Here is a 24,032-nt window from a genome sequence, read left to right as displayed (position 1 = left end):
ATTACAGGCTTGAGCCACCGCGCCAGGCTAGCAACATCAGTTTTTTAAAACTGTCACATATTTTTGCTCTGTCAACAAAAAAAATCTTTAAAAAGGACTAGATAGGATAAGCTGCTCTAATTTGAAAAAATTTTTAATTATAATATTACTATAAGAAAATAATTATCCTAGTCTACTCTATGTAAACGCAGCAGCACATGATACTTTGGTTCCTGCCTAAGTGAAGTGCCACTTCATTCCTGCAACAACAGACCCTTCAGGACTGACTGACTGGATGTGAGGTCTTAGAAAATAACGTTATTCTAAAAGGTCACAAATGCTCACTGCTCTTTCTAACTGAATATTTATCTTTATGTCTCAAAGAGACACTAAAATTGCCTTTCAAATACAGGTATATAATTTTATCAACTGTACTCACTCATACTGAGATTATCCCTCTTACATTTCTGATATTTAGTGGTCCTTGCTCTGAGGTCCACTGAAGAGAACATCTAAGTACTTTATTTAGTTACATGTACTATATAGTGTTTAAGTGTTATTTACGTCTACAAATATTTCAAGGGTTCCCTTTTCTGAGGCCTGATACTACAGAGGTAGAGGAGTCATTATGGCACTGAACTACAAACAATTTCCCGGACTTCCATCCTGTATAGATGACTTACTTTTTTAAGGTTATGGTAGTGATTAAGAACATGTAGTCTAAAGATCTAAGTTAAAATCCTGGCTCCTCCACTAATGAGCAAACTAAGTTCTTAATTTCTGTTAAGACTAAATTTCCCCATGCAAAAATGAGGGTGAGTATACAAATGTCATGGAGGTTATTATAAAGATAAAATGAAGCAAAATACATCAAAAGGTTAACCCAAGACCAACTATGGTAAAAGAACAAATGGATCAAAGTTATTTTTTGTCTCTTTCCTTTCCATCGAGCTACAGTTCTCATTTGCTTTTTTTTTTTTTTTTAGATACGGGGTCTTGCTGTTACCTAGGCTGCAGTGCAGTGGTACTAACACAGCTTGCTGCAGCCTCAACCTCCTGGGCTCAAGCAATCCTCCCGTCTCAGCCTCTTGAGCAGTGGGGACCACAAGCATGTGCCACCAAGCCCAGCTAATTTAAAAAATATTCTTTTATAAATGGGGGTCTCACCATGTTGTAAAGATCCCTTTACACTTCTAATTGTTGTAGATCTCAGAGCAATTTGGTTTATCTAGGTTATATCTACCAATATTTACCATTAAAATAGAGAAATTAAAGTTATGCTTATTATGTTTATGCTACTTAAAAATAATGACAAGGCCGCACATGGTGGCTCATGCCTATAATCCAAACACTTTGGGAGGCCAAGGCAGGTGGATCATTTGAGCCCAGGAGTTTGACACCAGCCTGGGCAACGTGGTAAAACCCCATCCCTACAAAAAATACAAAAATTAGCCAAGCGTGGCAGCGTGTGCATTTAGTCCCAGCTAACGGAGAGGCTGAGGCAGGAAGACTGATTGAGCCTGGGAGGTTGAGGCTGCCATGAGCCGTCATGATGCCCCTGTGCTCCAGCCTGGGTGACAGAACGACACCTTGTCTCAAAAAAACAAAACAAACAAAACAAAACAAAACGACAAGCCTACTATGTTTTACAAATAACATTTTTTATGAAACATAATTTTTCCAAAACAAAAAAATTAGTAAGAGGAGTGGCACTGCTTTATACTTTTGCAAATTTCTTTAATGCCTGGCTTAACAAAAGGCAGCTAGATTCTCCTATCTACTTTTGCATTCAATCTGTTGCACTATCACACGCCACGAAGACTGGAAAATACTGTATATGTACTCTTGAGACAATGAGGCTTAAAAAGGCAATTACTGTCTTAGTATTACTATGAAAATAATTTTAACTTCAAGGATTCCCCTAAGAGAATGCGAGGCAGCCCCAGAGATATCCACACCATATACAGAGAACCACTACCTTTGGCAATGGTTCTTAATTAGAAGTACTAGTTCGAGGCTCTACCTCTGAAAACCTGTCCTAAAGAAAGTTTAGACCTCTAATTAACATACTTTTAAAAAGTTTTTTGATGGCTAAATATGATGAGAAAATAAAAAATAACAAATGTTGGCAAGGACACAAAAAACTCCTTGTACACTGTTGGTGGGAATGTGAAACTGTATGACTGTTATGGAAAACAGTTTGGTGGCTCTTCAATAAATTAAACATAGAATGACCCAACAATTTCCTCCTGGATATATACCTCAAAGAAATAATAATGACAGGTATCCAAATAAAACTCTGTACATAAATGTTCACAGTGGCATTATACAGACAGCCAAAAAGTGGAAATAACCCAAATATTCATCAATGAATGAATGGATAAACAAAATGTGGTATATTCATACAATAGAATATTATTCAGCCATAGAAAGGAAATACTGCTACATGCTATGACATGGATAGAAAAGGCTAAATGAAAGAAGCTAGACACCAAACCACATGTATGGTTTCCTGTATATGAAATATCCAGAATAGGCAAATCTATAAGAACAGAAAGCAGAAAGTGTTTGCCAGGGGTTGGGAAGGGAGGAACTGGAGAATACATTAGTTTACATGAGTTGCTATAACAAAATATCATAGACTGCGTGGCTTAAACAACAGAAATAAATTTTCCTGCAGTTCTAGAGGCTGGAAATCTAAGACCAAAGTGATGACACGGTTGGTTTCTGGTGAGGCCTCTCTTTCTGGTTTGCTGTGAAGGCTGCCTTCTTGCTGTGTCCTCACGTGGCTTTTCCTCTGTGCACAAGCACCCCTAGTGTCTCTTGTTATATGGACACCAGTCACACTGGATTTGGGTTCCATCTTTATGTCCTCATATGACTTTAATTATCTTTAACAGTACTATCTTCAAATACAATCACATAGGGGTTAGAACAACACAACATATGAATCCCAGGGAAGAGGCAATTCAGTACATAACAGAGAACAACTGCTTTATGAGTATGGGCCTTCCTTTTGGGGTGATGGAAATATTCTGGAACTAGATAGTGATGGTTGTACAATGCCACTAATGGTGAATTTTATCTTGTGTATTTTGCCACAATACATTTTTTTTGAGACTTCAAAATCCCAGTTCAACAGAACTGATTTTGTTAGCCAATACATACTAAAGATGGGCAATAAAAGAAGCATTGTTTTTGTAGCTTTCTTTCATAATGGAAGCCTTATGCTATTACTGACTGCGGTTTTCCAGTGTTTTGATTAAGCCTTGCCAGCTGTGAGCTGCTGCAGCACCAAAGAAACTGTTTTGAAGCCTGTCACCTCCTCCGGCAGGCAGCCATCCTAGTCTCGGAGAGTAGGGTCAGCACCAGACCGGAGCAGCAGCTCTCTAATATCCAGGAACTCACAGGCAGAGGCATAATGTAGAGCTGTTTGGCCTTGACTGCCCTGACAGTTAATGCCAGCTCTACGTTGTAGCAAGGCTGTGACTAGTTCCTTATACGTACTTGATCACAGGCCCAATGAAGTAGAGCCCTACCCTCTTCATCTTTCACATTCATATCTACATTTTTCGATTTGATGGCTTTGGTTATATGGTCAATGCTGTTTCCCCTGCAGTAATCAAATATATTTTTGTCTTCTTCCCTGATAGTTTCTTCACGAAACAGAGAACTAATAACTAGCCCACCAGAACCAGCATTTTCTTCTTTTCCTTTCTTCTCTGGTATCTGAGGATTCCAACCAGGATCTACTTTTTTAACTACTGCGATATATTCCTGCATTGCTTGGCTGGGGCTTGAATCACCAAGTGCTTTCCATGCTTCCCATTTTTACTTTCCTTCAAAATCAAAGAAGCTTGGTTTAGGAGTACTGCAATTTCCAATTTGACCTGTTTGTACCTGGCATACAGGTACAAGAGCTTCTCCCTGCTGGCCACCTGAATAAGGCCTTGCAGGTGCGCTAAAGCCTTCTCAAACAGTTCGGCCAGACAACAGGACTCCTTGATCTTAGGGCTATGGGGGAACTCCACCTCCTGAGTTGTCCCCTGAGCTTAGCTCTCCACTGCTGTTGCCGGCGGTGGCTCTCGCGGGGAGGAATGATGAAGCCACGTCTCCTTGCTCCCTCCTTCCCTCTGTGTCTGGTCTGTCCTCCTCGAATCAGGTGTAAGGCAGTTTGAGGGCCTGGCCCAGCAGTCCGGGGCCCAAGCCCGAGCTCCAGCGGAACCCAAGCTCAGTCTTGGCAAGTTCCCTCGCGTTACCTTGCCCACTTCTACTCCCGGGCTTGCAAGGCAGGCTCCCCGACCCTCTGCCGCTCTGCCCAGTGTACCAGGTCTCCTCTAGCTTTCCTCCCACCAACAGCGTGCTACTCGGGCTCACTTCGGGCCCCTCCAACAGCGTGGGCATCGAGGACCGCCTACGTGCGGCTGGCGCGCACCTCGGTGTAGCCTGCTTTGCGCCATAGGGGCAAGTGTGAGCGACCCTACGCTGGACGCCCTTTCCTACTGGAGGAGAGAAAGTGCCGTCAGCCATTGGGAAGTCTGTTAATAGTTTCACTGAAATTAGCAGTCCTGAACTCCGGAGCCCGCAACGGGGGTGAGGGGCCACAATACCTTTTTAAAAATTAACTGAGGGCAGATGTAGTGGCTCACTCCTGTAATCCTAGCACTTTGGGAGGCAAAGGCAGGTGGATCACCTGATGCTGTCTGGAATTCAAGAGCAGCCTGGGCAACAGGGCGAAACCCTGTCTCTATTAAACATGTAAAAATCAGTCGGGTATGGTGGCTTGCGCCTGTCATCCCAGCTACTCGGGAGGCTGAGGCATGAAAATTGCTTGAACCAGGAGAGGCGGAGGTTTTAGTGAGACGAAATCATGCCACTGCACTCCAGTTGGGTGACAGAGCGAGACTCTGTCTTAAAAATAAATAAATAAATAAAAGGTTGAATGAGACTATCAAGCATTTTACATGTTTCATTTCATCCTTGCTACCCTATAAGAGAGGTGATTTCATTGCATTTTATAACTTCAGAAACTGAGGCTTAGACTAGTCAGTAAATAGTCCAGAGAATCACACCAAAGGGGCTTTAACATAAGCATTCCAAATCCACCGCCCACTTTCTGTACAGCTGCAAGTGTGCACTCTTAAAAAACAGAAAGTTCAGCACAGATGCTGAATGGTAACATTGAGCATCTGTGCTGTACTTTTTAAAGTACAAACCATATGGAAAGAGAAGTTGTGTATCTTAAATGTCACTGTCCTCTGGGTGGTTTCTGCCCCTCTGGACAACACAGGTTCCATTCTTGGTGGCCATAACTTGTTCACCTTTCTTCCACCATCCGTTACTTGCTGTCTCTGTGACTGCCATTTCCTACCATTACAGCTGTTCATTTGTCTTATTTTTTCTCCTATATGTAGTTTCTTCATAGTAGAAATGAACAGTTATTAATAAGCATTGACAGTCAATCAGGATACATTTCCGTTCTTTTTTCTTTCTTCCTTTCTGAGACAGACTCTTGCTCTATGGCTAGGTTGGAGTGCAGTGGCATGATCTCGGCTCACTGCAACCTCTACCTTCTGGATTCAAGCGATTTTCGTGCCTCAGCCTTTGAGTACCTGGAATTACAAGCATGTGCCACAACACCCAGCTAATTTTTGTATTTTTAGTAGAAATGAGGTTTTGCCACATTGGCCAGGCTGGTCTCAAACTCCCGGCCTCAAGTGATCTGCCCACCTCAGCCTCCCAAAGTGCTGGGATTACAGGTATGAGACACCACACCCGGCCAGGATATGTTTTCATTCTATTTTATGATATAAAAAAATGGTAATATATCCAATATACCTTACAGCGCTTACTTGGCTATGGACACTTTGGCTTAGGCTCAACGATTTACCAACAAAGGCTTCTCTTGTGGCATGCTTCTTCCCTTCCCCACCTCCCTTCTTTAGCGACTTTCAGGTCTAGAGCCATTGTGGGGCCTACAAGGTTGGACTTAAGTAAAAGAAAGCTTTGTTATAAATGCTTGGATGACGTAGAACAGTGATTCTCAAACTTTGATATGCATTAGATTCACCGGGAGCTTATGAAAACAGTTTACTCGGCCCCACTCCCAAAATGGTCTGCTTCAGTAGGTCTATGGTAGGCCTGAGAGTTTGCATTTCTAAAAAGTTACAGGTGATGCTGATGCTGCTGGTCCAAGGATTACATGTTAAAAACCATCGATCTAGTTTTCAGCCCTGGCTGCACAGAATAACAAACGGCACTTTAGAAAACAATCCTGATGCCCAGTCCCACACCCAGACCAATTAAATCTGATTTTTCCTAAGCAGGGTGAGGGAATCAAGCTAATATATCTATATTTTTTAAAATGCTCCTGAAACATTCTAATATATAACCAGAGTTGAGAACCACTGATCTAGCATCTAGCTCTCTTTTGCTTTTTTTTTTTTTTGAGACTGAGTTTCACTCCATCACCCAGACTGGAGTGCAGTGATGTAATCTTGGCTCAGCACAACCTCTGCTTTCCAGGTTCAAGCAAGTCTCCTGTCTCAGCCTCCCGAGTAGCTGGGACTAGAGGCATGTGCCTCCATGCTCTGCTAATTTTTGTACTTTCAGTAGAGACAAGGTTTCGCCATGTTGGCCAGGCTGGTCTCAAACTCCTGACCTCAGATGATCTGCTTGCCTCAGCCTCCCAAAGTGTTGGGATTACAGGCGTGAGCCACTGTGCCCGGCCTGATCTACCTCTTTTAATTAGCAATTATGATTGCAAGTAAAAGGCACAGATAATTGATATAAAAGGTATTACTTCATGAAAAGGGTACATTTGCATAGGCCTATACACTATGAATGAAAACAAAATTTTCTAATACTCTTGACAGACTTCAAATCAAACAGAGCTTGGCGTGTGAGCACAAAAGCACAAAGGAACCATCATAAATTAGAAATAGGTAAACTGCTGTGACAGGAGGAGTTAGCCTATAGAAATAATACATGAAAAATTCCTATTCATTTTCCTTGAATTAGGATTAAGAAAAGGAGGAGGAGGAGGAAAAAGAGATAGCTATGTTCTGCCATGCCAGGTCTTTTTGGCTGCATGAACACTAAAAATGAACACTCTTACTGATATGGATCATGAGATGACCTATACAAAAGGCAGAGAAACTCTGGGTTGAACTATTTGAACCAATATCTCCAAATTCCCAAGTTACATTTAACCCTCCACAGCTATATAGGAAATACCAAATTATCAAATTATACATATATTTTGGCTAAGAAAGGCATGTTAGAAAATTTTTGAGATAACTCTTTCTGCAGTAGTCCCTAAAATATTGTCTGCTTAAAAGTTCATATTTTTCCAATGAACTTCACACCATACTGTCCTAAAGGAGAACCAGAAGGAAAGGCCAGAATAATTATCCAGTTGAAGAAACTAAATGAAAGTCCCTAAAGAATGTTCCAGAAACAAAAACATGTCTCTATCTCTTAATCTCACATGCTAAATCTGCCTCTTAAATGTGAAATAAGGTTGGCTTAGGTTTTGCATATTCTCCAACTGAAAAGGTTTATGTGACACATTTCTGTCTGTCCCATACACCTGTTTCAAGTGGCAAGACACCAGTTTTGTTTTGTTTTGTTTTTTTCGGTGTAGGGTATATGAAGGAAATAAAATAGAGACTGACATCAAAATAAATAAAACTAGTGTGACTGGCAACCAATACATGTGACTAAGCTTATTTGTTATCAGCTTTTACTGGTGAGAGGGAAACAAAAGCATGACTGAATTTCTTTATTAGAAATTTTTTCTAAGGGAGCAAAGATAAAATTTCCTTTTATATACACATATACACATATATGTATATATGCATATTTTATGTTAAAAGAGAATAAAAAGAAATTTCAATTTCATGTAAGGGTACTTTAAGATATCTAAACAGATCCAATGGCATAGTATTTCAAGTTCTTAAATGCATTTTCTGATACAGTTTTTTTTTTCAATTTAACTAGTTTTTTCCTCCAACTAGAATAGATTGATGAACTAAATCAAAAGCATGGAAGTAATTCAAGCCCACAGGTCATAGCAGCAAAGAAGAAATGGATACAGAAGCTTAGGGCCTAGAATCTGTCTGTCTGTATCTTCTTATCATTATCTATCTGAAGTCATATTGATTTATTCGTTCAACAAATATTTACTAGACCACTAACCACTGTGGAAAATACAGAGGTAAATCACGTATAGCCTTTACCTTCAAAAAGTTTACAGACTAGCAGGGTCTTCATTGATCTAAAAATACAAGCTAAGATATAAAATCCCTAGAAAAAAAGGTGGAAGAAAAATGTTGGCAATCTTTTGGACAGGATAAAAAATTCATGAACCACATAAGAAAAAGACTGATAGTATACCAGAAGAATACAAAGCTTCTGGTCCAAAATAAAAATTAAAAAAAAAACAAAAACAAACAAACAAACAAAAAAACCCTATTTTAAAATGAAAAGAAAAGGCAGACTGGGGAAAAAAAGTAATTACAACACCACTATGTGAGAAAGGGCTTGTATCCAGAATATATAAAGAACTCTTACAACCCAATAATAATAAAACAAACAACCTGGTAAAAACTGGGTGAGAAAATGGAAAAGATAGTTCAAAAACAAGATATATGAATAGTGAATAAGCACATGAAAAAATGTTAAACAGTAGTGGTCACCAGGGAAATGCAACTGAAAACCACGATGACATACTCTATACTCACTAGAATGACTAAAATTAAAATTTGTCAGAAATGTGAACCAAATGGCATTCTCATCCACTGTGTAAATAGTACAATTACTTCAGAAAATTATTTGGTAGATTCTTATAAAGTTAAGCATTAACTTTATTCCTAGTTACTTACCCAAAAGGGAAATAAAAACCTATGTCTACACAAAGACTCCTGCATAAATTTTCAGAGACCTTCATCATCATAATAGCTCCGCACAATATCAAACTATAGATGGATTGAGAGTATGCTGGGAAGATGGCAGAGAAGAAAGCACCAGGAATCTGTCTATCCACCTACACAAGAGCAGTGGTATTTTCTGTCTGATTAAACTGTTTCGTTTTGTTTTGATTTTTTGAGATGGAGTCTCGCTCTGTTGCCCAGGCTGGAATACAGTGGTGCAATATCAGTTCACTGCTACCTTTGTCTGCCGGGTTCAAGCAATTCTCCTGCACAGCCTCCCAAGTAGTTGGGACTATAGGCATGCACCACCATGCCTGGCTAATGTTTGTATTTCTAGTACAGACAGGGTTTCAGTGCAACCAGGGTGTTCTCAAACTCCTGACCTCAGGTGATCCGCCCAGCTTGGTCACCCAAAGTGCTGGGATTACAGGCATCGGCCACTGCACCGACTCTGATGCAACTATTTTTGAAACTTGCAGTCTATGGAATACCAGCAACTTTCAGAGAAAGGCTTATACAGTAAATTGTAGTTAATTTTGGTAAATTTCAGCTCTTAGCACAGTTTACGGTTGCCCATTCCCCACTCCCAGACCTGAGGCTGGTAGCTGTGCACATGTTCCTGGAGAACCGTGCACACGTTCCTGGAGCACTGTGCACACAGCTTGAGGGAGCTGGGTCAGGGAAAAATCGATCCTCCAAATACAGGAGATCTATGCCTAGACTGCTGACTGTTGCTTCTAATCACAGAGTCATAGAGAGGCAGGCTCCTCCCCCAACTGTTAAACATGCCTGCCCCTCTGACCCCTGGAATTATTAAAAAAGCCAGTGTATTTCTCTCCTTCATTTTTCTTTTATTGTCCTTTGAGAGTCAGACAATAAAGACAAGGACACTCAAAAACAATAGCATATATGGGGAAAATCAGAAAGTGATGGCACCTGCCTAGGGAAAAGATCAGGCTCAGAAAGACCTGAGAAGACACTGAGTTTATACTATGGGCTGAACTTTGGCATAGAGACAGCCTTCAACAATTTAAAAAAGATGTCCAAAAGAATAAATAAAAAGAGCAAGCTTGGGGGAAGAGGGATAATCTGATTTCCACAGTTTCCACATTATTAGATTCAAATTCCCATTTTCATTAAAAAAAAAAAATCACAAGGTATACAAAGAAAAATAAAAATATGACCCATTCAGAGGGGAAAAATAAATCCACAGAAATTGTCCTTGAGAAACATCTCAAGCCAGATCTACTCAAAAAGATTTTTAAACAACCGTCTTAAAGACACTTAAAGAACTAGAAGATGTGGACAAAGTCAAGAAAATGATGCAGGAACAAAACGGCAATCTCAATAAAAAAACAGAACGTCTAGGAAACAAAAGGAAATTCTGGAGCTGAAAAGTATAACTGAAATGAAAACTTCACTAGAGAAACTCAAAGGCAGATTTCAGCAGGCAAAATAAAGAATCAGCAAATCTGAAGATAAGACAATGGAAACTATGGAAAGAAAAGACTGAAAAAAAATGAACAGAATTTAAGTACCCTGTGGGATACTATTACATGATACAACATATGCATGTGGGAGTCTTGGAAGAAGACAGAAAAGGGAAAAGAGAATATTTGAAAGAATATGTAATCCTAGCACTTTGGGAGGCTGAGGTGGACAGATCACCTGAGGTCAGGGGTTTGAGCCCAGCCTGGCCAACATGGTGAAACCCTGTCTCTACCAAAGAATCAAAAATTGGCCAGGCATGGTGGCGTGTGCCTGTAGTCCCAGCTACTCAGGAGGCTGAGGCAAGAGAATTGCTTGAACCTGAGAGGCAGGGGCAGAGGTTGCAGTGAGCTGAGATCATGCCACAGTACTTAACCTAGGCAACAGGGGTGACTCCATCTCAAAAAAAAAAAAAAAAAAAAGAAAAACAAACAAACTCAGAGACCTGTAGGACAAAAAAAAAAAAAAAAAAAAAAATGTTAATAAAAAAAAAAAAAAAAAAAAAAAAAAAAAAGAATATCTGAAGAAATAATGGTTAAAAAACTTTCCAAATCTGATGAAAGATATGAATGTATAAATGTCCAAGAAGCTCAATGAATTCCAAGTAAGATGACCTCAAAGAGGTCCATGCCAAGAAACATTATAATCAAACTTCTGCAAGCCAAACTCAAGAATCATGAAAGCAGGAAGAGATAAGCAACTCATTGCATACAAGGAATCTTCAACAGGCCAGGTGCAGTGTAATCCCAGCACTTTGGGAGGCTAAGGCAGGAGGATCATTTGAGGCCTGGAGTTCAAGACCAGCCTGTCCAACGTGAAAAAACCCTGTCTCTACTAAAAATATAAAAATTAGCTGGGTGTAGTGGTGCATGCATGTAGTTCCAGCTACTCAGGAGACTGAAGCAGGAGAATCACTTGAACCCAGGAGGCAGAGGCTGCAGTGAGTCAAGAGCACTCCAGCCTGGGCAACAGAGTGAGACTCTGTCTTTAAAAAGAAAAGAAAAAAAAAAAGAGATTATTAACAGGTTTCTCATCAGAAACTTTGGAAGCTAGAAGATATTGGGTGGATATATTCAAAGCGGTAAAAGAAAAAACTGTCAACAAAAAATCTTACATTTGGCAAAACTGTCCTTCAAAAGTGAGGGAGAAATTAAGACATTCCCACTTAAACAAAACCTAAAACAGTTTACTACTAGACCTGCCCTGCAAGAAATGCTCAAGGCAGTCCTAAAGAGTGAAATGAAAGTACACTAGGCATTAACTTGAAGCTGTATAAAAAACTAAAGATCTTAATCAAAGTAAACGCATGAGTATTACTGTAAAGATTGATTTGATGCCTCATAATCAAATTATAGAAACCTGATAACTCAGGTGTATATAATAACTGCACTGTTTGTTTTCCACCTGACTTAAGAGACTAATACATTTAAGAAAAACCTAAAAGTAGTATTATTGAAAATTTTGGTTGTAAGTCCACATTCTGTTTTCTACAGAATTTAAGAGGTTAATGCATTTCAAAGATTTATTCATGTATGTTTTGGGGCACAAATGTATGAAGATGTAATTTTGTGACATCAACAACTGAAAGGGGTAAAGAAGAAGCTATTAAAAGTGTAGTCAAGAATCCCTTGAATTTGGGAGGCAGAGGTTGCAGTAAGCTGAGATCGCACCACTGCACTCTAGTCTGGGTGATGGAGTAAGATTCTGTCCCAAAAAAAAAAAAAAAGTGAGAGTTTTTGTATGTTACTCAAGCTGAGTTGGTATAAATTAAAGTTAGACTGTATAATTTTAGGATCTTCAATGTACTCTCCATGGTAACTACAAGAAAATAGCTACAGAATATATACAAAAAAAAATAAGAAATTTAAATATTTCACTACAAAGAATCAACTAAAGACAAAAGACAGTAATGCAGAAAACAGGGACCAAAAAAAAAAAAAAAAAAGCTAAAAGGTATATAGAAAACAAATGGCAAAATGAAAGAAGTTCCTCCTTACCAGTTACTTTAAATGTAAATGGATTAAACTCTCCAATCAAAAGACAGATATTGGCAGAATGAATTTGTTAAAATGATCCAATTATATGCTGACTATAAAAGATTCACTTTAGATACAAAGAACAAATAAATTGAACGTGAAAGGATGGAAAAAATTTTTCAGTGCAAATAGTAGACAAAAGAGAGCATAGGTAGCTATACTAATACCAAACAAAACAGACTAAATACAAAAAGCTTACAAGAGACAAAGAAGGATATAACGCATTAATAAAAGGTTTAATACAAGAAGAAGACACAACAGCTGTAAACATTTACATCCCTAATGATGGACCATCAAAAATAAAGTAAAAAACAGAACTGAAGGGAGAAAAGAGTTTTACAATACTGTTGGAAACCTCTCAATAATGTAAAGAACCAGACAGAAGATAACTAAAGAGAGAGAGACAGAGGACTTAATAAAACTGGATTTAACAGACATATACAGAACACTCTTCTATTGATTTAAATTTTTCATGTGTGCCTGTGTTATCTATTAAAACTAAAATTGAATATATATTCATCAAAAAATTTTTTGTGGCCGGGTACGGTGGCTCATGCCTGCAATCCCAGCACTTTGGGAGGCCAAGGGGGGCAGATCGCAAGATCAGGAAATCGATAACATCCTGGTCAACATGGTGAAATTCCATCTCTATTAAAATACAAAACATCAGCCGGACATGGTGGCACTCGCCTGTAGTCCCAGCTACTCAGGAGGTTGAGGCAGGGGAATCGCTTGAACACAGGAGGCGGAGGTTGCAGTGAGCTGAGATCATGCCACTGCATTCCAGACTGGCGACAGAGTAAGACTCCATCTCAAAAAACGAAAAAGAAAATTTGTGTGTGCTGGTTATACAAAATTGTGAATTATGTAATGTCACTGTATTATATACTTAAAATGGTAAAATGAATGTAAAAAATATGAATGAGTTAGCATATTTGATGGTATAGCCATTCAATGGGATGATATTCAGCAAAGAAAGGAAAACTGGATAAATCTCAAAAGCATTATGCTGAGTAAAAGAAGACAGATATAAAGAATAAATACCATATGACTTCATTTATATGAAATTCTTAAAAAAGGAAAATCTAATCTATGGTGACAGCAGATCAGTGGTTGCCTAGGACCAGGGGTTGGGGAAGAGACTCACTCCAAAGGACATAAGAAAAGTTTTCAGTGACGGAACAATTCTGTTGTTTTTTTTTTTCTTTCTTTCTTTTTTTTGAGACAGGGTCTTACTCTATTGCCCAGGCTTCAGTGCAGTGACGAAATCATGGTTCACTGCAGCTTTGACCTCCTGGGCTCAAATGATCCTCCTTCCTCAGCTTTCTGGGTAGCTGAAACTACAGGTATGTGCCACAATGCCCAGCTAATTTTAAAAATATTTTGTAGAGATAGAGTCTCACAATGTTGCCTAGGCTAGTCCTCAGCTTCTAGACTAACACAATCTCCCCTCACGTTGGCCTCCCCAAGTGCTGGGATTACCACTGTAAGCCATGTCACCCGGCCTAATTCTGTATTTTGATCATGGAAGTAGTTACTGAGGTGTAGGAATTTGTCAAAACACATATTTAATGTATATTCAAAATGATATATTTTAAATGAGTTCATTTTTATTATAAAGTATACAATAAAGTTGATTAAGAAACATTAACTGGTATGGGGTGGCTGAAGGTATTTTTTAAAAAAGAAACAACGATGAAAAATACCTTAGGAATAACTTATTGATACATAGGTTTATTCTGCTACTTCACTATTTAAACTATAATTTTGTTCCAACTATTGCATAAAAGTAGAAGTATCAGGCTCCAGAAACCCCAGAAGGGGCACAGCAATAATGTCCTTCCAAGTACAAAAGAAACTGGAACATAGTGACACCTCATTGCCATCATAAATGACCACAGCTCGTACGGCAGATTATACCCACACCTGCTCTCACTTCTTAGTTTAATTCTGACTTAGTCTTCAAACTCTGACAGTTATTTGATTTCTATGTGTTAATTCCTTCCTTCATTCCAGGTGCTGATTTAGTTTAAACTTCTGATCTCTCTTGTGAGTCCTGAAACCCAGTAGCTTTTTCCAATCCTCTGCTTTGTATGAACTCCAGTTCTGTTAGTAATGTAAAAGAATTTGATTATTAGCTGTCAGCTATTTCCTCCTGGCCACACTACCTTGGCTTTTCTCTGCAGCTAGTCCTTTATAATTCACCCAAGGTTCTTCAGGACCCAAAAGCTCTCATTACCATCAATATTAGCCACCTAATATTTCAGTGCCTGCACTGTAGTAAACACTGAGCTTTACATGGTATCCGATGCTTGTAACTGCTCTGTAAGGTGGCCATTATAATGTATTTTTATAGATTAGGAAGTAGGGACTCAGACATTAAGCTTATAAAACTAGGACATAAAGAAGCCAGAATTCCAATTTAAGTTCTCTCGTATGGCATTTACCTCAACTAACATAATCATTCATTTGTATAAGATCAGTACTTTTTGGCAAGGATAACATCATCTTAGAAGCTACTTCACTCTCTAACAGCACAGGTCACCCTCTATATGGGGCTATCTCATATTCTTTTTTAAGACAGGGCTATCTGATATTCTTTTTAAAATTATTTTTAGTATTTTTAGTTTTTGTGAATACATATTTAGGGGTACATAAGATATGCGCTACAGGCACTCAATGAGTAAAACTTGTATCATGGAAAATTGGGTATCCATTCCCTCAAGGATTTATTCGTTGTGTTACAAACAATCCAATTTTTGGTTATTTTAAAATGTACACTTAGGCTGGGCGCAGCGGCTCATGCCTGTAATCTCAGCACTTTGGGAGGCCGAGGCAAGGGGATCACCTGAGGTCAGGAGTTTGAAACCATCCCGGCCAATATGGTGAAACCACGCCTCTACCGGAAATACAAAAATTAGCCAGGCATGGTGGTGGGTGCCTGTAATCACAGCTACTTGGGGGGCTAAGGCAGGAGAATCACTTGAACCTGGGAATCGGAGGTTGCAGTGAGCCAAGATTGCACCACTCCACTCTAGCCTGAGTGGCAGAGTGAGACTGTCTCAAAAATAAAATAAAATATACAATTAAATTATTATTGATTGGAATCCCCTTATTGTGTGACCAAATATTAAGTATCAAATATAAGTAAGATCTTATTCACTCTATTTCTTTTTTTGTACCTATTAACCATCCCCACCTCACTTGCACAACCACCCACTACCCTCTGGTAACCATCCTATTCTCTATCCCCATGAGTTCAATTAATTTTTAGATACCACAAATAAGTAAGAACATGCAAAGTTTGTCTTTCTGTGTCTGGCTTATTTTACTTAACATAACGACCTCTACTTCCATCCACATCAGTGCAAATAATAGAATCTCATTCTTTTCTATGGCTATATAGTACTCCATTTTGTATAAGCAGCACTTTTTCTTTATCCATCCATCTGTTGATGGACATTTAGATTGCTTCCAAATCTTGGCTACTGTGAACAGTACTGCCACAAACAGGGGAGTGCAGATATCTCTTTGATAGACTGATTTCCTTTCTTTTGGATATATACCCAGCAGTAAGATTGCTGAATTGTATGGTAGTTCTATTTTCAGTTTTTTGAGGAGCCTCCAAACTGTCCTCCATAGTTGTACTAATTTACATTTCCACCAACAGTATATGAGGGTTCCCTTTTCTCCACATCCTCACCAGCATATCCCATGTTCGTAACATCCTCATTGGTATCCAACACAATTACACTGTGGGTGAACACTAAAGTTACTGCTGATTAAATAACTATAGTTATTTTTAGTAGAAGACAACATGATAGAAAAAAAATGCCAAAATGAGAAAAATCCTGTTTCCAACCCAACCTAAATTCTCCAAACTAACATAGATATTTTTTTTCCTTCTCCTAAAAAAATAATTAAAACCAGTAGTGGTGGTCTGTGTCTGCAGTCCCAGCTACTCAAGTTGTGGCCGAAGGATCACTTGATCCTAGAAGTTTAAGGCTGCAGTGTCCTATGACTCAGCCTGCGAATAGCCACTGCATCTGCTACAGCCTGAGAAACAACACAAGACCCCATCTTAAAAAACAAACAAACAAAAAACAACCACAACAAAAAAGCAAGCCACCTGAGCAAAATAGAATTTGGACATGATTTTGGAATACCTAAAATAACATCAGTCTTGCTTTTTATAACTCCAATTACTGTTCATATTGGTCTAGTTACTAAGGATCAATCTGATGCCTCATGATATAGTTTGGATACTTGTCTATGCCTAAGTCTCATGTTGAATTGTAATATCCAATACTGGAGGTGGGGCTCTGTGGGAGGTGTCTGGATCATGGCGGTGGATCCCTCATGGTTTGGTGCTGTGTTTGTGATGCTGGGTTCTCACGTGATCTGACCATTTAAAAGCATGTGACACACCCCCCGACACACAAACTTGCTCTCATTCTCATGTGAGAGGCATACTCCTTTGCTTTCTGCCATGATTGGAAGTTTCCTGAAACCTCATGAGAAGTAGACACCACTGTGCTTCCTGTACAGCCTACAGAATTGTTAGCCAATTAAACCTATTTTGTTACAAATTACCCAGTCTCAGGTATTTCTCTTTTTTTTGAGACAAGGTCTCACTCTATCACCCAGGCTAAAGTGCAGCGGCATGATCTCTGTTCGCTGCAGCCTTGACCTCCCAGACTCAGTAAGTCCTCTAGTCTTAGCCTCCCAAGTAGCTGGGACTACAGGTGCACGCCATCTCTCTGGCTAATTTTTGTATTTTTTATAGAAATGGGGTTTTGCAGTGTTGCCCAGGCTGGTCTCAAACTGCTGGGCTGAAGCGATCTGTCCGCCTCAGCCTCCTGAAGTGTGGGATTACAGGCATGACCCAGTGTGCCCAATCAGGTACTTCTTTATAGAAGTGTAAAACACATCTCACACATAACACATCTCACTATAGTAACCTGCATTTGCTTTTAGAGAGTATCAACAGGCACTGCATTTCAGGCACAATGTGTTCTATTTCTGTAATTGCTCAAAAGACTCACTGGGACTTATTTTTTTAAACGGCTCACATGAAACTTGCTTATTACAAAGGCACTCAATCCTTCAGACGCTTTTTCTGCTTAACAAGGGCTCAGTGAATTAGATAACCGAAGAATGGAGTCCCAGACACTTGAAGTGGAGAACAGGCAGGTTAGTATTCCCTTCACAAAGGAATTCTCATACTATAAATAGGTAGAGAATCCAGTATTTAGATTTCCAAAGGCGGCACGCAGACACTGCAGAGTTAGCATATTAGACAGAGACACTAAATCATTATGCAAATAATGTATAACCCAACTAGCAATTAAAGAAAAGCAAATTAATACCATTCAAAGTAGTAAAAATGAAGTTAAAATGGTGAATTAAGCAGATATTTATAATCACTTCTTCCTGAGACAACTTTAAAATAATAATAAAAAAAACTAAAAGGAAGAAACATGAAGGGGGCCTTCAGTGGACAAGAGATCACAACAAATTACTGAAGGACAGAAAACAGATGGCTGAGTGATGATCAATATGGCAAAGCATGGAAACTGTTATCTGGAATATGATGTATGCTGCAGCAGAAGGGAGGTGACTGGCACACAACCTTGGTGAGAATGGGGGTGGGAGAAACGGGGATGCATTAAGAGTTTGCATATGGAACAGTAAATGCTCCCCCACCCACCAGCATAGCTAGAAGCCAGATGTCCTTACCACTCAGGGAACAAAGCATCTTTCTCTAAAGCAGTGGTTCTCAGCATTAGCATCACCTGGGGGTCTGTGACACAGATTGGGAGGCCCCACTCCCAAGGTTTCTGATTCTGTAGTGTTTGCAAGGGGCTGGGGGAAGAAGGAAATGGGAAGTGACTGCTAATGCGTTTGGGGTTTCTTTTTGGAGTGATGAAAAGGTTACAAAATTAGATAATGTTGATGGTTGCACAACTTTCTGATCACAGTAAAAATGAATGAGCTGTTTACTTTTATTTTTTTTAAGAGACAGGGTCCTGCTCTGTCACTCTGGCTGGAGTGCAGTGATATGTTCTTAGCTCACTGCAGCCTTGAATCCTGGGCTCAAGCAATCCTCCCGCCTCAGCCTCTAAAGCAGCTGGGTCTACAGGGGTGCACCACCATGCCTGGCTAAAAAAAAATTGAAGATGGGGTCTTCCTATTGACGAGGCTAGTCTCAAACTCTGGGCTCAAGCCATCCTCTTGCCTCAGCCTCCCAATGCCCTGGGATTACAGGCCTGAGCCACTACACCTGGCCTTAATTATATATTTTTAATGGATGAATGTTATGGTATGTGAATTATATCTCAATAAAGTTTTTTTTTGTTTTGTTTTGAGACGGAGTTTCGCTTTTGTTACCCAGGCTGGAGTGCAATGGCGCGATCTCGGCTCACCGCAACCTCTGTCTCCTGGGTTCAAGCAATTCTCCTGCCTCAGCCTCCCAAGTAGCTGGGACTACTGACATGCACCACCATGCCCAGCTAATTTTTCTATTTTTAGTAGAGACAGGGTTTCACCATGTTGACCAGGATGGTCTCGATCTCTTCACCTCGTGATCCACCTGCCTCGGCCTACCAAAGTGTTGGGATTATAGGCGTGAGCCACCACACCCGGCCTAAAGTTGTTTTTTAAAAAATCATTTACTTGTCTGTATTTATCTCTTACAGAAACCCACCAGATAGACTTCAACAACTATAAAACCACGTCGCCTCTCAGTCTTCCCTGTACTAAACATAACCAGTATCTTCAACTATTTCTCTGGGCCATGAAAAGTCAGACAGGCTACAAAGGAACAACTTCTTCATGTAAAGGTTTATGAAAGATTCTAGGTATTTGGAAGTTGATAAAGAAAAGGCAGAAAAGCTACAACGTTCTATCTTTCGATGATTTGGCTAAATAGAATTTATTCGAGTATAATATATCAAACATGACATAAAAGTACACACATTCCAGAGTCAAATACAAATAACATATATTAAGATAACTAAAAAATTATACACCATGAAATGCTCTACAATAATGGAATATGGAGAAGGAGCTACAATAATGGAATATGGAGAAGGAGCTACATTAACTGGATTTCTGTCTGTCCAAGAATACAGAAGCAATAGAATCCACATCAAATATTACAGCCAGTGGTCATTAAATATGAATGACATTTAAAAATGCACTTCCGTGTAATCACTCTACTGATAAGGTTACCTCTAAATTCAATTCAACCTAGACAAGGCAAAATTTCCTTGACATATGCTCTTCTTGACCTCAGGACAGTGTTTTTTTACAACAGCAATCACACTCCTAATTTCTTGTTTAATGCCCATCTTTCTCATAAGGCTCTGTAGAGTCATGAAGATTAAAATCGTACCTATCTTGTTCATCTCTGTATCCCAGAACCCAGCCTACTTCTTGGCACACAGTTTCTCAATAAACTGAACTGAGATTGATTTTTGAGCCCTGGATCAGGCAATGTGATAGTAACGGAAGCTGACAAAGAGGAACAAGATACAGATTAAAGACTTTACATATATTTAAGCAAGGAAGAGGTGATGGTGGTAGTAGGGTTCTGGGTGACATCATTTTTAAGCTGAGTTTAGACTTAATTAAGGAGTTAGCAAGACAAAGGCATGGCAAAAGCAAATTCCAGGCAGAAAAACAGTATATGCAAAGGAATACAAATGTTTGTGAAACTGGATGATATGCTTAGAATACTATAAGCAGTTTAGGACAGCTGAAGCAAAGGAACATGGAAGCAAATGACTGAAAAAATGTACAAGGTATGGATCAAGAATTTAGAATGATTTCCATAAATCCGGTCTGACAAACTGGAAGGTTGGTAATGCCACTTCCTGAGACAGGGAATTCAGGAAAAAGCAGATTTAGAGAATAAGAAAATGAATTTCACTTTGAAATGTTGAGTTTGAGGTGCTTATAACTCAATCAAAAAGACAACTGGCATTTCGGTTCACAGGTGGAGAGCTGAGCAAAGAATCGATGTTAGAAATATGAATTAAGAGAGCAGTACTTTACCATCTCATATTCATCCAGGTTTTTACTCTAGTATTTCTACTCCCAACAATTTTTCATTAATACCTACAATTATTTATGTCTATCACTTTTTCCATTATTACTCTCCATTTCCTCACTTCTTACCCAGCACAGATTCCTTGGTTCATCATTATAACCTTCTAAGCCTGTTTACTTTCATCAAATTCACCTGGCGATATCCAACACCTGGTTAACTAATATATCTACATTCTCTGTATTTGAACCCAAGCAAGCTAAATATTCCTACCTAGAAGCCTTTGCACTTCCTGGTCGATGTGCCAGAAACACTTGCCTTCTGTCAATATTATACAAAAAATGAAACTGGCAAGGTGTTTATAAAGAAGTTCCTGAGTCATTTATACCAGTAGTCTGTTCATTCATATCTCTAGCTACATAGGGTTAGCTTTGAACTTATTTAATACACCTTTCAAAGAAGTGTATTTATCATCGTTCACACACATTCAGTTAACACAAATAATAAAGATCTCTGGTTTCACAGTGATATAATTCCTATGAAATAGAGCAAAAGGAATGATTAACATAGACTTAATTCCCATTGTAAGCTCAACACTATAAGTACTAGTTGGCTCGCTGCATTTACAGATTCAACAGGCTTCAGATTGAAAATATTTGGGAACAAGAAAAAATAATACAACAATAAAAAACAATACAAAATTTTCAAATACAGTATAACTATTCACACAGCATTTAATTGTTACAGGCATTCTAAGAACTCTAGAGATTAATTGCAAATATATGGGAGGATGTGCATAGGCTGTATGCAAATACAAGGGCATCTGCAAATTTTAGTATCTGAAGAGGGGTCCTGGAACCAGTCCCCCTCAGATATATGGAGAACGACTGTATAAACAGTAGAGGAAAATTATAAAAGAATGAGAATTTGTGCTTTACAAATTCAGTTTAACTACTACTTGCTAGTGATTATGAGGACATGGAGCCAAGAAAGACATGTCTTCAAGGGATTTATAACCTTGGAGAATTACATATGAACAAAAACTACAAAGTGGCTAAATTTTTAAAAACAAGGAATTTCTTTTCTTTATGACATGAAATGAGTGAGTATTAAAGAGAACAGAAAAAGATAAAAATATTTTCTACGAGAAACAGGAAGAGAGTCAAGTAGAAAGTCGTATTTCAATTGAGCCTTTAGGAATGACCACATAAGGAAAAACCAGTCTAATGCCATAGAGAACAGCATTAGAAATGCAAACATGCAAGACATGAATCATAATCAAAAAGATCTTGAAAATCAAATGAACTAAATGAATAAAATTCAGATAAGTGTCTAAGTATCAAGGGGATGAAGAATAAGAAAGTCCTATGAACAGATGGGAAGTCAGTTTCACACCCAATTGTAAATGTTTAACTCAGATTCACATGATGACATTCACACCACAGCCATAGAACAGGGTAAGAGCACCCTGAGTATGAATGTTTCATGGCTTCTGAGCTCATTACCTGAACTGGTTAAATAACCAAAGGGAAATAATTTAGGATTTCATGTACCAATCACAAACTAGTTAATTAATCAAACAGGAATGAAATCAGCCCAAAGCCCAAGCTAATTCCCCTAAAATAAAAATAACTAAGTTTTTTCCTGATTATAAAAGTAATGAACACTAATTTTTCAAATCTGAAAAAATAAATTTGAGGAAGGAAATAAAAATTAGCAGAAATAGCCATTTTTACAAGATGAATATTGTTATTTATTCTTCCAGACTTTTTCTATGAATATATGTACACAGTTTAAAAAACCAGAATCACACCCCACCTCCTGTTTCAAAACCACTTCTGAAAAAACAGCATGACATAGAGAAACCATCAGTCTTAATGGCTGTACAGTAATCCATTATACGAACAAATCATAAATAATTTAAATATACTGCCAGGACTCATTATACCCAATTTTAGTTTTTGAGTCTGTCAAACAGTTCTATTTATAAAAATAGCTAATATTTTAAAAATATTTTAAATATTTATAAAAAATTAATAATTCATGACTCATATACTCTTAAAGGCTATATTAGTTTTCTAAGGCTGCCATGATAAATTGTTACATTCTGTTGGCTTAAAACAACAGAAATGTATTCTCTCATCTGTGAGGCTACAAGTCTGAAATCTAAGTGCTGGCAAGGCCATGCTTCCTCTGAAGGTGAGGAATCCTTTGTCTCTTCCTGGTTTCTTGTGGCTCTCAGCAATCCTTGGCTTCACTCAAATCTCTGCTTTAAGCTTCAAAGAATGCTGTATCTTAGCATTCTTCCCTGTGTGTGTGTGTGTGTGTCTCCTACATCTCTGTATCCAAATCTCCTCTCCTTTCTATTATAAAAATACTAGTCACTGGGTTTAGGGCATACCCTAATCCAGTATGACTTCATCTTAGCTTGATTACATCTGCAAAGACCCTGTTTCTAGACAAAGTTGCATTCACAGGCTAGAACTTGACTTTTTTAGGGACATGGTTCAAATAACTATGGAGGTTATCCATAAAAACAAAAATTTATATTAAAAAAAAAGAATGAAGCCCACTGAGTCCTTTCATAAATCTAAGATACATATGGGGGTTTGGTGTTATTTTTCTTAATTGCCATTTCATCATTTTAGTAATTATTCATCACTACTAATTGTTCCTAGTTATGTTAAACAAGAGTAAAACATTAAGAAAATAGGCCAGGCGCAGTGGCTTATGGGCCTGGCGTGGTGGCTCACGCCTGTAATCTTAGCACTTTGGGAGGCCAAGGCAGGTGGATCAACTGAGGTCAAGAATTTGACACCAGCCTGGCCAACATGATGAAACCCCATTTCTGCTAAAAATACAAAAAAAACTAGCCAGGCATGGTGGCAGGGATCTGTAATCCCAGCTACTCAGGAGGCTGAGGCAGGAGAATTGATTGAACCTGGGAGGCGGAGGTTGCAGTGAGCCCAGATGTGCCATTGCACTCTGGCCTGGGCGACATGAGTGAGACTCCACCTCAAAAAAAAAAAGAAAAAAGAAAACAAACTAGAAGAATGATGGGTGCCTAAAAGGAAAATGCAACAGTGAGATAAATTATCAACATTATATCAACTTCAATTTTCTTACTGTATCATCTTTTTTTAAAAAAAAAAAGAGGTGGGGTTTCATTCTGTTGCCCAGGCTGGAGTGCAGTGTTGTGATAACAGCTCACTGGTGTCTGCAACTCCTGGGCTCAAGCAATCTTCTTGCCTTACTCTCCCAAGTAGCTAGGACTACAGGTATATGCCACCATGCTTGGTTTTGGGTTTTCTTTGTAGAGACTAGGTCTATGTTGCCTAGGATGGTCCTGAACTCCTGGCCTCAAGTGATCCTCCGGCCCCAACGTCTCAAAGCGTTACAATTGCAGGCATAAACCACTGAAGCAGACCTGTGTCATCTTTCAAGAAGGTATAAGAAAAGCCTGGACACATTGTTGTAGCCTCTTTTGTAGTTTTTGCAGATCATACTTCAGAATTCAGATCTTTATTTTTTTTTTTTTTTTTTTTT

General features: G+C 38.8%; 1 protein-coding gene across 1 annotated transcript in view; it reads right to left on the bottom strand.

The window, feature by feature from the left end:
• Positions 1 to 24,032, bottom strand: part of NARS2 (asparaginyl-tRNA synthetase 2, mitochondrial) — a 147,773-nt gene that overhangs the window by 61,479 nt on the left and 62,262 nt on the right. The window contains exons 7-10 of the mRNA XM_037731819.1: positions 7,097 to 7,200; positions 4,162 to 4,589; positions 3,487 to 3,708; positions 69 to 85 (exon numbers count right to left, since the gene is read on the bottom strand). Coding sequence (XP_037587747.1) covers positions 69 to 85; positions 3,487 to 3,708; positions 4,162 to 4,589; positions 7,097 to 7,200 — 771 coding nt within the window. The remainder of the gene's footprint in view (positions 1 to 68; positions 86 to 3,486; positions 3,709 to 4,161; positions 4,590 to 7,096; positions 7,201 to 24,032) is intronic.

Source organism: Cebus imitator, unplaced genomic scaffold, assembly GCF_001604975.1.
Source record: "Cebus imitator isolate Cc_AM_T3 unplaced genomic scaffold, Cebus_imitator-1.0 Scaffold424, whole genome shotgun sequence".
NCBI lineage: Eukaryota > Metazoa > Chordata > Mammalia > Primates > Cebidae > Cebus > Cebus imitator.
This window is presented reverse-complemented; position numbering and strand designations above follow the sequence as displayed.